General features: G+C 37.3%; 1 protein-coding gene across 2 annotated transcripts in view; it reads right to left on the reverse strand.

Annotated features, from left to right (window-relative positions):
- The window catches only part of RAD50 (RAD50 double strand break repair protein), an 86,953-nt gene that overhangs the window by 44,659 nt on the left and 26,954 nt on the right, over positions 1 to 15,340 (reverse strand). For both annotated transcript variants that reach the window (XM_058736706.1, XM_058736707.1), the window contains 7 exons: positions 10,571 to 10,699; positions 9,956 to 10,121; positions 7,665 to 7,858; positions 5,947 to 6,153; positions 4,856 to 5,038; positions 3,472 to 3,629; positions 170 to 345 (listed from right to left, as the gene is read on the reverse strand). In XM_058736706.1, the coding sequence (XP_058592689.1) occupies positions 170 to 345; positions 3,472 to 3,629; positions 4,856 to 5,038; positions 5,947 to 6,153; positions 7,665 to 7,858; positions 9,956 to 10,121; positions 10,571 to 10,699 (1,213 nt within the window). The remainder of the gene's footprint in view (positions 1 to 169; positions 346 to 3,471; positions 3,630 to 4,855; positions 5,039 to 5,946; positions 6,154 to 7,664; positions 7,859 to 9,955; positions 10,122 to 10,570; positions 10,700 to 15,340) is intronic.

Here is a 15,340-nt window from a genome sequence, read left to right on the forward strand (position 1 = left end):
ATAAGTTTGAGCTTCACAACAGGTTCTTTGTGGTCAGTGCAGAGCCTGCTTTGGATCCTCTGTCATTCCCTCTCCCTGTCTCTCCCAATAATATTTTTTTCTCTCCCAATATTTTTTTCTCTCAAAAATAAACATACATATAAAAAAGTAAAAAAAGAAGGTAACTTACCTCGTTGTTTTGAGGATTTCTCAATTTCTTCCTTAAGTCTGTCTAAATCACTTTCAAAATCCTGGCTACCACAAACATCAAACAGCTTGTCTTCATAACTGGACAACTGCTCTTCTTTCCTTTTTAGTTCATTATTTAAATGATTTTTATTTTGCTCAGCTGAAGCTAGTTCTTTGCTAAAATAAGAACAAATATAGATTACAATTTTAAAACATGAGAAATCAGTTTGAAAAGTCTGAGTAGGTAGGTAGGACCCTTTCACAATATCACTTCCCTTCTCTCCTATAAGAACTTCTCCTTCATCCCTTCATTGTTGCTGTCATCTACTTAGGTCTCATCATCCATTCCCTCTCATTCATGGAAGATTTTGCTCACTAGTACAATTTATCTCCATTCCTCCTTTTTTTTTAATGTTTATTTTTGAGAGAGAAAGAGAGACAGAGTGTGAGCGGGGGAAGGGCAGAGAAATAGGGAGACACAGAATCCAAAGTAGGCTCCAGGCCCCAAGCTGTCAGCACAGAGCCCAACACGGGCTATGAGATCATGACCTAGGCCTAAGTTGGACACTTAACCAACTGAGCCACCCAGGCACCCCTCCATTCCAACTCTTAAATATCATCCTAGCCAACCTCCATACTGACAAAGATCAGGGTTTTTCACTTTGCAGGTTATGATGCACTAGGCAAGGCATGTAATCAATATAATGCATTATATTCAACCTATCTTAAAAAACGAAACAGAATAAAATATATTGGAGCAGAATGAGCATAGTTAGGACATGTACTATTTTGAGAAATTTGTTTCAGATGAGTGTATATGAATGCATGTGTGCTATATCTTGATACTTCCCATTTTGAGACACAGTAAAAATCTGGAAAAATAAAAGTAACTAATACAGATGATGCTTTGATCATCCTAGTCACTAAGCAATGCTCATCAACACCACTATCTTAGCACCAAACACTGTTGGCCACTTCCTTGAAAGTCTATTTTCTCAAGGCATCAAGAACAAGAACCACTCCTGTTTGGCTCTCACCCCAGTTCCCCTAATTCTAGTTTCCTTTACTTGCTCTTCTTCACTGCTTACCAAGAGTAAATGCTGCTGTTTCTGAGGCATCAGACCATAACCTTTTCTCTTCTCTTTGCATAAACCCCTTTAAAGTGATATTGCCTATACTAATGACTTCAATTATTACTTACAAAGCAACAATTTCCAATCTCTTGAACTTCAAACTCTAGTATCTCCCTAAGAGATATTTCCACAACAAGCACAAATTAAACATGGTCAAAGCCAAATCCACTATCTTCCTCAAAAATCTGTAAGGAATTTTTGACTCTTATCCAACCACCACTCAAAGTGACATTAGAAAAAAGTGATCACTTTTTCTTTACTGTGGTAAAAAACACACATAAAAACTACCATCTTAACCTTTTAAGTGCACAGTACAGTGTTAACTATACACACATTATTGTGCAACCTATCTCTAAAACTTTTACATCTTGTAAAACTGAAACTGTGTAACCACTGAACAACAATTCCTCTTTCCCTCTTCCCCCATTTCCTGGCAACACCATTATACTTTCTGTTTTTAAGAGTTTGACTATTTGGGTAGGTCTTTTAAGTGGAATCATATAGTATTCGTTCTTTTGAAACTAAATTATTTCACTAAACATAATATCCTTCAAGGTTCATCCAAGTTGATGGGTGAACTTTTTTTTTTTTTTTTTAAGTAAGTTTTGCACTCAACATGGGGCTAAAATTCACAACTTAGAGATCAAGAGTCACTCGCTTGACCAAATGAGTCAGCCAGGAGCCCAGGATTTCCTTCTTTTTCAAAGCTGAGTTAATATTGTTATACACAAACATATACCGAGTCTTTATCCATTCATCTGGCTACTGAGAATAATTCTATAATAAACATGGATTTGCAAAAATCTCTTCAAGATGTTTTCAATTCTTTTGAATATATACTCAGAAGTGCAACTGCTGGATCTGGTAATTCTGTTTTGAAAGACACCCATTTTCTGTATCACCTGTATCATTTCACATTCTCACTAACAATGCACAAAGGTTCCAATTTCTCAGCATCCTCACCAACACTGGTTATTTTCTGTTTTTTTTTTTTGTTTTTGTTTTTTTGTTTTTGTTTTTTTTGGTAGTGGTCATCCTAACTGGTATGATGTGTTATCTCATTGTGGCCTTGAGCTGCATTTCCCTGATGATTAGTGATACTGAACATTTTTTCATATGCTCACTGGCCATTTGAATACTGCCTCTGGAGAAATGTCTATTCAAGTCCTTTGCCCATTTTTTAAAAAAAATTTTTAAATGCTTATTTGTTTTTTGAGAGAGAGTGAAAATGAGAGCAGGGGAGGTGCAGAGAGAGAGGGAGACATAGAATCTGAAGCAGGCTCCAGCTCTGAGCCATCAGCATGGAGCTCAATGTGGAGCTTGAACTCACGAACTGCAATATCATAACTTGAGCTGAAGTTGGACACTTAACCAACTAAGCCACCCAGGTGCCCATGCTCATTTTTAAATCCAATTATCTGTTTTTGTGTTGTTGAATTATAGGAGTTCTTTACATATTCTAGATAATAAAGCTTTACTAGATATATAGTTTGTAAATATTTTCTCCCATTCGGTCGGTTGACTTTTCCCACTATTGTTTTCTTTGTTGTGTAGAAGTTTTTAACTTTGATGTAGTCCCATCTGTCTACTTTAAAAAAAAAAAAAAAACCACTTTATTTATTGATTTTGATAGAGAGAGAGAAAGGGCGGGCATGAGCTCCGGAGGGGCAGAGAGAGGCAGAGAGAGAATCCCAAGCAGGCTCTGCACTGTTAGCAGGGATCTGATGTGAGGCTCGATCTCATGAATCGGGAGATCAAGACCTGAGCTGAGATCAAGAATAGGACGCTTAACTGACTGAGCCACGCAGGCCCCCATTTGTCTATTTTTGGTTTGTTTCCCTGTGCTTTTGGTATCAGGTTCAAGAAAATATTTGTCAATTTCAATATAATGAAGCTTTCCCCCTATATTTTCTTCTAGGGGTTTTATAGTTTCAGGTGTCATTTTTAAAAAGGAGAATTTTAATCCTCTAAGTTCTGCAAACTTTCAAGGAACAAAAGGCCCAAATCAATGTCACCATTTTACTTGATTCATAAAATACAGTAGAACCAAAGTCAATTAACACAAGACATACCATTTTATGACAATAAATGACAAGACATTAAAACAGTGAAAAATAAGAGCATGAAATAAGAGATCTGTATTACATTTCTACAAGTTGCAAATACTTACTTCAATTTGGCAAGTCTGTCCCTGGTCTGATTAATTTCTTTTGACTTACTATGAAGCCAGTCTTCAAGCTGCTTTTTGTTGGGAAAATACCCTAACAATGAAGTTAATTCATCACTGTGTCGAGATTTTATCTTTCTTATTTGTTCATCTTTGTCAGACTATAGAAAAAAAAATTTTTTTTTATGAAATCCAAGATCTCCACATTACATGAAGAACACAAATTTTAACTTAAAACTCCAAGCTCAAGAGTCACATGCTCTACCAACTGAGCCAGCTAGGTGCCCTTAAGAAAACAAATAAATTCTAGACTGATTAAAGTTCTAGGCTTAAAAAACAAAATGCTAAAAATGAAAGAATACAAAACGTAAAAAAAAAAATTTTTTTTTTAATGTTTTATTTACTTTTGAGAGAGAGAGACAGAGAGAGAGAGAGAGAGAGAGAGGGCAAGCAGGATAGGGATAGAGAGAGGGAGACAGAATCCAAACACAGACTTCAGGCTCTGAGCTGTCAGCACAGAGCCTGAGGGGGGCTCGAACCCACTAACTGTGAGATCATGACCTGAGCCAAAGTCAGACGCTTAACCGACTGAGATACCCAGGCGCCCCTAGAATACAAAATTTCTTAAAGTCTTACAGTGGGGATTGCCTTCTGTGCATAAGAGAAAAAAGTAACAAGTCTGAAAACATGAAAATTAAACTTGTGTATGAGGGGCACCTGGGTGGCTTAGTCGGTTAAGTGTCTGACTTCGGATCAGGTCATGATATCACCGTTCAGAGTTCAAGCCCCATATCGGGCTCTGTGCTGACAGCTCAGAGCCTAGAGGCCTGTTTTGGATTCTGTGTCTCTCCCTCTCTCTGCCCCTCCCCTGGTCATGGTATCTCTCTCTCTCTCTCTCTCTCTCTCAAAAATAAATAAACGTTAAAAAAAAGAAAACTTCTGTATGAGATATGATAAAAATTAATAGCAATGTGCATGTGTATATATTCTTCTATATTAATTTTTATAATTACAAAAAAGTTTTTAAACTCCAAAGTGTATTGTATAGAGTATTTTTTTTTTTTAAATGCTTATTTATTTTTGAGACAATGCAAGAAACAGAGTGCAAGCAGTGGAGGGACAGGAAGAGGGAGACACAGAATCTGAAGCGGGCTCCAGGCTCTGAGCTGTCAGCCCAGAGCCCGACACAGGGTTCGAACTCAAGAACCATGAGATCGTGACCTGAGCCGAAGTCAGACGCTTAACCGACTTGAGCCACTCAGGTGCCCTGATTTTACAGAGTAGTAAGCTCACTTAACTCCTAAAATATAATGCCAGTATGAACTAAATATTCCATAGTTATTTCAAATACCAGAAAGTATAATCAGAACAAAAAGCAAGGTCATACTTTGTCTTTGGTCAGCATCTCCATCTGGGTACGTGTTGTCGTATGATGGTTTATCTGTTCCATCTCTTGGTCCAATTTACGCAGGGTCCTGTCTAGGTCTGCTTTCTCACTTTGAAGGCTTATTACTTCTGTTTTTAGAGCTTCTACATTGCTGTTTTTCTCAGCCTTGCTTAGCTCACGTTCCTTATCAAAAATTCAAACACACAAATTTATATATTCATGTTAAAACAATGACAAAATGATTGTTTGCTTTTATCCAACAAGAGAAAAAGCTTAAGAAATAAGATTTTTAAGGAAAATCTTATAAAGCTGCCTTACTATAATGGTAGAGAATTAGTAAATGAACCTGGAAGGTCAAAGAGGAAAAAAACTGAGTATTTACTGTAAAACTGAGAAAAATACATCTAAGTATATAGTTTAGTGATTCTTCTGACGGGTGATTCCCCATCACAAGGCAATATTGTGACAAACTGCTAAATTGACAGAAATGTTTGCAAATAGCAATGTTTACTTAAATTATCAAGATGGAATCTGAGAGGGAGAATTGCCAAACTTTACAATGCCTACTTTGGTGGCAGAGGTGTGAAGCAAGGGGACAGATTACAAATGAAGAAGAAAATCTGGAAATTCATAAAAAAGAAGAGATGAGCTAAGAAAATTTTTACCATATAAAAAGTGATAACATGGCAATAATCATAGAAAATCTACAGTGTGTGGAACCTAGAGGGAAAATACTTTTAACTTAGGTAAGTGGTTATTAACCAAAGTACTCATAAGAATCACCTGGCTTTGAGTGGACCTTCCATTCTCCACCCTAGAGATTTTGATTAGGAATGGTCTAAGCATAAGTGTTTTTAAAAAGATTCCTAGGTGATTCTAATTTTCAGTCCACCCAGTGCCAGAATCAAAGAGTTGGTGTAATTATAATACTCATATTTTTTAATTTTATATGAGATTCCTAAACAAGGTGGACATTTTTATTGAAATGCCAGTATCTTAGGATTAGTAGTAGATAAAATACTTCAGAATGCAAGATTCTAAGTGTCCTACCTACACCTTAAAATTATTGGATTACTCAAATAATGTCTTACAGCTTTTGAGAGCTCCTGGTCCAGTTCAAGAATCCTGTCCGAAGATCCTTCCAACTGCTGTAATTCATACTTCACATTTCTCAGCTCATTCTGCTTCTTACTTAGGATTTCTGATTTTAGCTCAATTATTCTTCCCAGTCCAGTTTTCTTATCCCTTATCTCATCAATCTGTTTTTGTTTCATAGTCTCTTTTTCTGCAAAGTCATTCTAAATACACATGAGGAAAACAAGCATTAATAATTTTTTCACTGAACTTATTAATAAGTTTCTTGAACGCAAAATTAATAGATGCACACTAAAGAAAATTTAAAAAGTACAAAAAAATGTAATGACCATCATCTTGAGATAATCATTATTAGTTATGAGCAAACTTTTTTTATGATTACCTTTAAAAAGAACTTTTGGAAGATAAATACTGTATGACCTCACTTATGTTTTTGTCTAAAAACAAACTCAAGAAACAAAAACCAAACTCAGAAAAAGAGATCAGATTTGGGGCCACCAGAGGTAGAGGGTGGGAAGAGGGAGAATTAGAGAAAGGTGGTCAAAAGGTACAGATTTCCAGTTATATGTAAATACTAGGGATGTAAGGTACACCATGATGACCACAGCTAACACTGCCATATGGTATAAAGCAAAGTTAAGGGAGGAGATCCTAGCAGTTCTCATCACAAAGAAAATTTTTTTTCCCTTTCTTTTCTTTTACCTATATAATAAAATGGTTATTAGCTGAGCCTACTGTGGTAACCATTTCACAATATATGTAAATCAGGCCATATGCTTTAAACTTATACAATGATATATGTTCATTATTTCTCAAAATAATGAGGGGAAAAAAGAAAAAAAATTTACTTAAAATCAAAATAGGGGCACCTGGGTGGCTCAGTTGGTTAAGCATCTAACTTCGGTGCAGGTCATAATCTCATGGTTCCTGAGCTCAAACCCCACACTGGGCTCTGTGCTGGCATAGGGTCTGCTTAGGATTCTGTCTTCCTCTCTCTCTGCCCCTCCCCTGCTCATAGTCACTCACAAAAGAAACTTTAAAAAATAAATAAAATTTAAAATATAAGTCTGTATCTTCTTCATATTTTTATCCTTATGAACTTCAGAAAAGTTGCTTCCATAAAGGTGTTTTCTATCTCCTACAGATTTTATTCTAACACTAATTAAAATATACGACAAAACAGGGGCACTTGGGTGGCTCAGTCGGTTAAGTGTCCAACTTTGGCTCAGGTCATGATCTTGCGGTTCATGAGTTCGAGCTCCGCATCAGGCTCTGTACTGACAGCTGGAAGCCTGGAGCCAGCTTCTGAGTCTGTGTCTCCTTTCCTCTCTGCCCCTTCCCTGCTCACACTCTGTCTCTCTCTCTCTCAAAAATAAATAAACATTAAAAAAAAAAAAAAAAAAAGAAAATGAGGTCCATCCAAAAATTAACACAATCTTTAAAAGCTATTTCTTTCTTTTCTTTTAAGTTTATTTATTTATTTTGAGGGAGAGAAAGTACACAGGCAAGGTAGGGGCAGAAAGAGGAGAATCCCAAGCAGTCTCTGGTGACAGCATGGAGCAGGACAGAAATGGGGCTCAATCACACAAATTGTGAGATTATGAACTGAGCCGAAACCAAAGGTCAGACACTCAGTGGAGTGAGCTACTTAGGTGCCCCTAAAACATTTTAATTAGAGAATCTCATACAAACAAAAGAATATAACAATATTTACCATCATTTGGTTGGCAATTTCTGTTTCCTTCTCTTGTCTCTCTCTCACAAGTTTGTGAAAATTTTTAATATGTCTTTCACTGAATGGTCCACGCTCAAAGCCATCCAATTCTAGCTGTGTTGCTAAAGACTGAATTAATGAATCTCTAGCTCGGATATGTTCTTGATGGCGATCTGCTTGTAGCTGTAGACGACCTTTAAAAAACACAACCATAATAATTCTTTCATCAACTGATTTTTAAAAAATTAAAATAAGTGTATATTCATATTGCAGTTATAAAAAAAAACAGCAGAATGTCTTATATCCTTTGCTCAGTTCCCTCCATTGGTAACCATGGTAATGTGACATAATAAAAGAAACACATATTTAGGGACACCTGGGAGGTTCAGTTGGTTAAGTCTCTGATTTCAGCTCAAGTCATGATCTCACGGTTTGTGGGTTCAAGCCCTATACTGGGCACTACGCTGACAGCTCAGAGCCTGGAGCCTGCTTCAGATTGTGTGTTTCCCTCTCTTTCCCTCTGTACTTTCCCTGCTTGTGCTCTCTCTCTCTCAAAAGTAAATAAACATTTTAAAGAATTTATATATATATAAAAAAAGAAATACATATTTGGTCTTTGTCCCTGGTTTCTGGCACAAAGCATGTAAAACTTTTAGAATTTCTGAGTGATACAGGTGAAAGAAGCATCTTTTGTTATTCATTTCAAATCCTATTCAGCCGTATCTCAGTTTATTCTAATGAGGTGAATTTTAGAGGAGCTGGTTGTCAAAGGAACCTACTATGTAATTAGAGAGTAGGAACTTTCAGTACCCCCATCCCCAACTCTGGAGAGCAGCTTAAGATGGAGTTGAATCACCAATGACTAAAATGATTTATTCAACCATGTCTACGTAATGGAATTTCCATAAAAACCCTAAATGACAGCATTCAGAGAGCTTTCAGGTTGGCGAACATATCAAGGTGCCTGTTCATGTGTGAGTGCTGCACAGAGAGGGCATGTAAGCTGAAGGCCCTTTCCCCAGACCCTGCCCTATGCATCTCTTCCATTTGATTGTTCCTGAGTGGTATCCTTTAGAATGAACTGGTAATACTGTTTCCCTAAGTTCTATGAATCATTATAGCAAATTATTAGACCTCAGAAAGGGGTTGTGGGGACCCCTAATTTATAGTCAACTGATCAGAATTATATGTGACAGGCAACTTGGGACTTGCAACTGGAATCTGAGTTAGGGAGGCAGTCTTTTGGGACTTCTTGGGGAATGCCCTAACTCTAACTAGTGTGAGAATGTAATCTTATCCACTGAGAAGTGGGAGAATTGCTTGATGTGGAAAAACCCATACAACTGGTGTCAGAACTGTTGTGAGTAGAAAAACAATGTTTTCTTTAGTAATATTTTGCAATACTACAGTACAATTTCACAGTCAGGATAATGACACTGATACAATCCATCAGATTTATTCACATTTCCCCAGTGTTTTGTCTATTTGTATGTATTAAGTTCTATATAATTAACTGCATAAGTTCATATATCCACCAAGACAGTGAACATAATGAACAGCTCCAATACCACGATAGTACCTCTTGTGCTTTTATAACCATAACCATACTAACCTTCCTCCTGTCCCTTCTCCTACTTAGTAACCCTGGCAACCACTAATCTGTCCTCTACTTGTAAAATTTTGACATTTTGGGGCACCTGGGTGGCTCAGTAGGTTACATGACTGACTCCTGATTCCAGCTCAGGTCATGATCTCCCAGTCATGGGATCAAGTCCTGCACTGGGCTCCACACTGAGGGTACAGCCTGTTTCGGATTCTCTCTCCCTCTCTCTCTCTGCCCCTACCCTGCTCACACGTTCTCTCTCTCTCTCTCTCAAAATAAATAAACTTAAAAAAATAATAATAGGGGTGCTTAGGTGGCTCAGCCAGTTAAGTGTCCAGCTCTTGATCTCAGCTCAGGTCATGATCTCATGATTCGTGGGATCAAGCTCCACGTTGGACTCTGTGCTGACAGTGTGGAGCCTGCTTGAGATTCTCCCTTCTCCCTCTCTCTGCCCCTCCCCTACTTGCTCTGTCTCTCAAAATAAATTAAAAAATTGAAAAAATAATAAAAATAAAAAATAAAAATTTGACATTTCAAAAATGTTATATAAATGTTATATAGTAACATACTGTATATAATCTTTTGAGATTGGCTTTTTTCACTTAGCTTAATTTCCTGGAGATTCATTATTCATGCAGAAAATGTTTAATATAACAGGAAAAGAGACCAAGTTAACATTTTGTCCTACCCTGTTCAACAAGCAGTTCTGATTTTTCCTGATTGAGAAGTCTTGATTCTTTACTTAACTTTTCCAGTTCACGCTGACAGTCTATCAGTCTCCTTTCTTTCTCCCTCACTGTTCTCTGGTGATTGTGATATAAATCATTTAGTTGCTCATCAGTCCCTTGAAAAACCTGTATAGAATCAAAATAAAGAGGTTTAATGAGTAAATATATGAAGTTATCATTCTGAGGTACAAAATATGAACTTCTTCAATATCCTTTAAAAATTTTTCTTTTAATTTTGGGGGAGGGGAGAGAGTGCGCACAAGCCGGGGAGCAGCAGAGAGAGAGAGGGAGACACAGAAACAGAAGCAGGCTCCAGGCTCTGAGGTGTCAGCATAGCGCCCGATGTGGGGCTCGAACTCATGAACCGCAAGATTATGACCTGAGCCAAAGTTGGATGCTTAACAGACTGAGCCACCCAGGCACCTGCTCAATGTCCTTCTTTTTAACATATACATGGAAATAACGCAAACAACAAGATTTGTGTTTTTTCCGAGATATGACTGAAACAATGGTTTCAAATGAGGTTCATTAAATAATCTCAAAATTTTGGAGAACAAAATTCTACCACCACAAACCTTTTCCATCTTCTGTTCCAGTTCACTATTATCTTTTTCCATCTGCTTCTTTCGGCTATCCAAGGCTTTAATTTCATTGTCAATTCTCATTATTTTAGAAAGATTTTGTTCAATTTCTTTTAGACGATTCTGAAAATAAATAAATACATAAATTTCACTAGTTTATAATGCAAATGAATGAAAAGAAGTTAAGATGTCCTGGGCTAATACTTAGTAAAAGTGATCTATCTCATTTAATGCTAGCAAGGCTATAAATTATAGGAGGCACAGAGAAACTGAGAAGCAGAGACATTAAGTAACTTGTCCAACTCCTCACAGCTAGTAAAAAACAAAACAAAACAAAACTAATAAACTGCCTTGCCCTCAACATGTCCCAGAGAAGTCACTGGATAGAGTCACATTATGTAAAGTACATTGTAAAAACTTAATCTTTAACAGGCTAACGATTTAATTTATTTAAAAAATAAACAGAATTAGTGAGTGGACTAGAAACTCACAGTGAGTTACCAGTGCATTCTGAATCTGAAGGCCAAACTTATATGGAAAACTATGCTTGATTCAAAGTCTGTTCAAGCACAGAAAACTGTGAACAAGTTAAGTGTGATAAATGATCTCCTTGGCCTGCTTCCAAGGACAGCTGGTTGCCTAATCTCCTAGGAATAGGTGAAACCAGGCTCTGCTGGGGATATTCTTCTAATGTTTGTCTCTACAAATCCAAGGATGACCTATTCCTCTTCTAAGATATTCTTAGAACCTAATTTATTAAACTAACGTAACATTAGAGTGCTGAGATATCAACTTGAAGCTTTCACTGTTGCACCTAAACGCACCCTCAACTTTAATATTAGTCATTTAATAAAATTACAGTAGTATCTTATCTTGTGATCTGTAGATTAATGAGTAGCATGTAACCACCATAAAAACAGGAACTTTGTTCACTAATGTATCCCCCCACACGAAATTGATGGTCTCTATGTTAGCTAAATGGAAGAATGAGTAATTTTACCAATAATTCATAGCTATCACTGAATGAATGACTACTATATTGAAGACATTGTACAAGATGCTGCTATCCATTCACTCTAACTCTTGTGAGAGTACTTGCTAAGTAGGAGATTTGGAGGACTCCATGTGCACGAAGGCACATACTTAATGATGGGAGGTTAAGACTGGAGGCAGGGTGGGATAATAGTTAACACTGTAGGCTCTGGGTGCTGGAAGAAGGAAAAACTCAACCTTACCTTGTACTACATTCAAAAATTAACCTGAAATGGAACATAAATGTAAGAACTCAAACTACAAAACTTCAAGAAGAAAACACTGTAGAAAATCTGTGCAATTTGGGGTCAAAGATTTCCTAAACGGAAAACAAAAAAAAAAACTCTAAGAAAAAATTTGATAAACTGAACTTCATCAAAATAAAAAACTGCTGTCCTTGGAAAAGCAGTTAATAAAATATTTGCAAAACACATGTATGATAAGGGCTTGCATCCAGAATAAAAAGAACTCTCACAGCCAAGTAAGACAAAAATCCCATTCAAAATAGGCAAAAAATCTGAATAGACACTTGTCCAAAGATGCTCAGATGGCAGATAAACATTTAAAAGGACACTTAACATCCATAAACATTAGAAAAATGCAAAATAAAACCATAATGAAAAAAAAAACAACCACTCAAGATACTAGCATTCATCTACTATAAAGGCTAAAATAAAAAAGACTGACCTATCTAAATTACACTTCAATAAATCCAACTTAAAACAAAAAGTATGGGCTTAGGATTCAGAGAGGTTTGGACTCTAACCCTGGTTCCACACCATGGTTGCAATGTGAACACCTGTGCCACAGTTTTCTTGCCTATAAAACCTCACAGGATTACTATGGAGTTCACATAATGCATTTTAAAACACCCTGTTCAGTGACTGACATATAATATACCCTCAATGAATGGACCATTCATTATCACTTATGAAAAAAATTTTGTGTTCAGAAAATATCTTTTGAGCAGCAACAAAAAGAACAGGATTGATTCTTAAAAGCATTGGATATTAACATCTCAGCTATGGTACTCCACTCAGAAACTTCTCGGCTTCTATTACGGCCTCTTGGTGGCATTATCTGGGTTTGGATCTATTGTGACAACTCTAGGAAGCTTCATTCCTTAAACCCAGCCAGTCCACCAGATCCTGGATATCCCTTCTTTGAAATCTGTAGTTCTTTTATTTTTATTTTATTTTATTTATTTATTTTTTTTTTTTAATTTTTTTAACGTTTATTTATTTTTGAGACAGAGAGAGACAGAGCATGAACAGGAGAGGAGCAGAGAGAGAGGGAGACACAGAATCTGAAACAGGCTCCAGGCTCTGAGCTGTCAGCACAGAGCCTGATGCGGGGCTCGAACTCACGGACCGTGAGATCATGACCTGAGCCGAAGTCGGACGCTTAACCGACGAGCCACCCAGGTGCCCCTATTTTATTATTTTTTAATGTGAACAGGGGAAGAACAGAGAGAGAGGGAGACACAGAATCTGAAGCAGGCTCCAGGCTCTGAGCTGTGAGCACAGAACCGCGAGATCATGACCTGAGCTGAAGTTGGCTGCTTAACTGACTGAGCCACCCAGGTGCCCCAAGAAATCTGTGTTTTTAAATTTTAATTCCAGGGTAGTTTACAGTGTTGTGACATCTGTGCTTTTGTTCAGTCCTTAGAGTGCAAAATCCCTGCTCTATCCCCAGAGCATACCACCTAGTAAAAGAAGCTAAGACAAAGATAAAGACAAAAAATATAGCAGAGTATTTAAAGTTTAGGTGTTAATGTGAAATGAGACAAAAGAACAAGGCAGTTGGGTCATCAGGTATACTAGAACCATGAACTTCTAGGGAGAAGAATAAACAAGCAGGCCAGAAGGTGTTTTTGAACTTGAAAACAAATTTGTCTAAATTTGTTTGTGGAAATTGTCTAGCAATTTCCACAAAAGGCAAGAAAGGAAAGTAGGCCTAAGTGGGCCAAGGTCAGGATAAAATGTGGTGGGATGAGAATACAACAGTTTATAAGAGAATTCCTAAAGTCAGAGGATACCTATAAAAATGAAAAAGCATGAATGCAGGACTGAAACGAAGCTGTCTTCTGGATGGCTCCTAGGAAGGTGATCTGACCCAAAATTTATATTTAATTCCATGAAGGGAAGAAACCCTGGATGTCAGAACAAAAACAAAAAACAAAAAACAAAACACAAAACACACACAACAACAACAAAACAGCCCCAACTATGGAAATCAACCACTTAAATAATTATTTACTAAATCACCTACTATGTGCCAGGCACTGGACTAGGCTATGAGGATACAGAAAATAAAATTAAACCCATGGAAAACTAGTCAAAGTTAAACACAAATTGGGGCGCCTGGGTGGCGCAGTCGGTTAAGCGTCCGACTTCAGCCAGGTCACGATCTCGCGGTCTGTGAGTTCGAGCCCCGCATCAGGCTCTGGGCCGATGGCTCGGAGCCTGGAGCCTGTTTCAGATTCTGTGTCTCCCTCTCTCTCTGCCCCTCCCCCGTTCATGCTCTGTCTCTCTCTGTCCCAAAAATAAATAAAAAACGTTGAAAAAAAATTTTTTTTTAAAGTTAAACACAAATAAAGAAACAATACAGAGGCACCTGGGTAGCTCTGTCAGTTAAGTGCCCAACTTCCCTCAGGTCATGATCTCAGTTCATGGGTTTGAGCTCTGTGGGGACTCTGCTGACAGCTCGGAGCCTGGAACTTGCTTCAGATTCTGTGCCTCCCTCTCTCTGCCCCCACCCACTCATGCTCTGTCTCTCTCTCAAAAACAAACAACTCACGATTTGCTACAGCCTTAGTCACAATCCTGCACCACTCAATAAACACCAGGTATTGCTTCTTCGCCACCTTGCCATTCTTTCCTATACGAATGCTCCATTTCAACCATATGGATTTCTTGATAGTGTTCAAAAACACCTTGCGTTTTACTGTCCCTACACCTCTAATTACTTAACCATTTATAGTCAATAAATTAAACCCCCAATTCAGTCCTACATAATCCTCTCTGGCCACCTCAGACAGAAATTCTCTTTCTTATTCCTCAGAGCTCTTACAGTTCTTGTCTTTTTCTGCCTTATGTGTGCTTGTCACCTTTCTAACTAGGCTGCTCCTGAGGAAGACAAAATGTGTTCCAGTATCTTGGGAATTACCACACAGTACCTATACACAATAATCCTAACTCTTAAAACATATCCTACTTTATCATTTTTTCTATTAAATTCTAAACCCATTCATTCTTCATAATCTGACTGTAATTTTCTCATTCATTTTACCCTGGTTTACTTAACCCAGGCTCTCCCTTACAATGATTCTGTTTTGATAAGTTGTAGGTGTAAATATAGACATATAACAATGTGAATGTAAATACATTTATATTGTATACATGCAAAAAAAAAAAAAAGCTGATCATAGGCTTTAACTAGAAGGTCAGGAATGAGTGGGAAGACTACCTCTTAGTTATCAACTCATATTTTTCTGTAAGTTTTTTTTTTTATCATGAGCACATTAATTACTTTAAAAAGAAAAAATAAAATTACAAACATACACAAAATGGCTTCTACTCGGTCAATCTGATTTTTCCCCATTCTTTAAGATCCAGTTCAGCCATACCTCTTCCCTTGAAGGCTTTTTAACACATTTCTATTCAAGACCATCCCTTTTTTTAAAACAGCTTTATTGAGATACAATTCACATGCCATACGATTCACCTGTAT

This window comes from Neofelis nebulosa, chromosome 1, assembly GCF_028018385.1.
Source record: "Neofelis nebulosa isolate mNeoNeb1 chromosome 1, mNeoNeb1.pri, whole genome shotgun sequence".
Classification (NCBI taxonomy): Eukaryota; Metazoa; Chordata; class Mammalia; order Carnivora; family Felidae; genus Neofelis; species Neofelis nebulosa.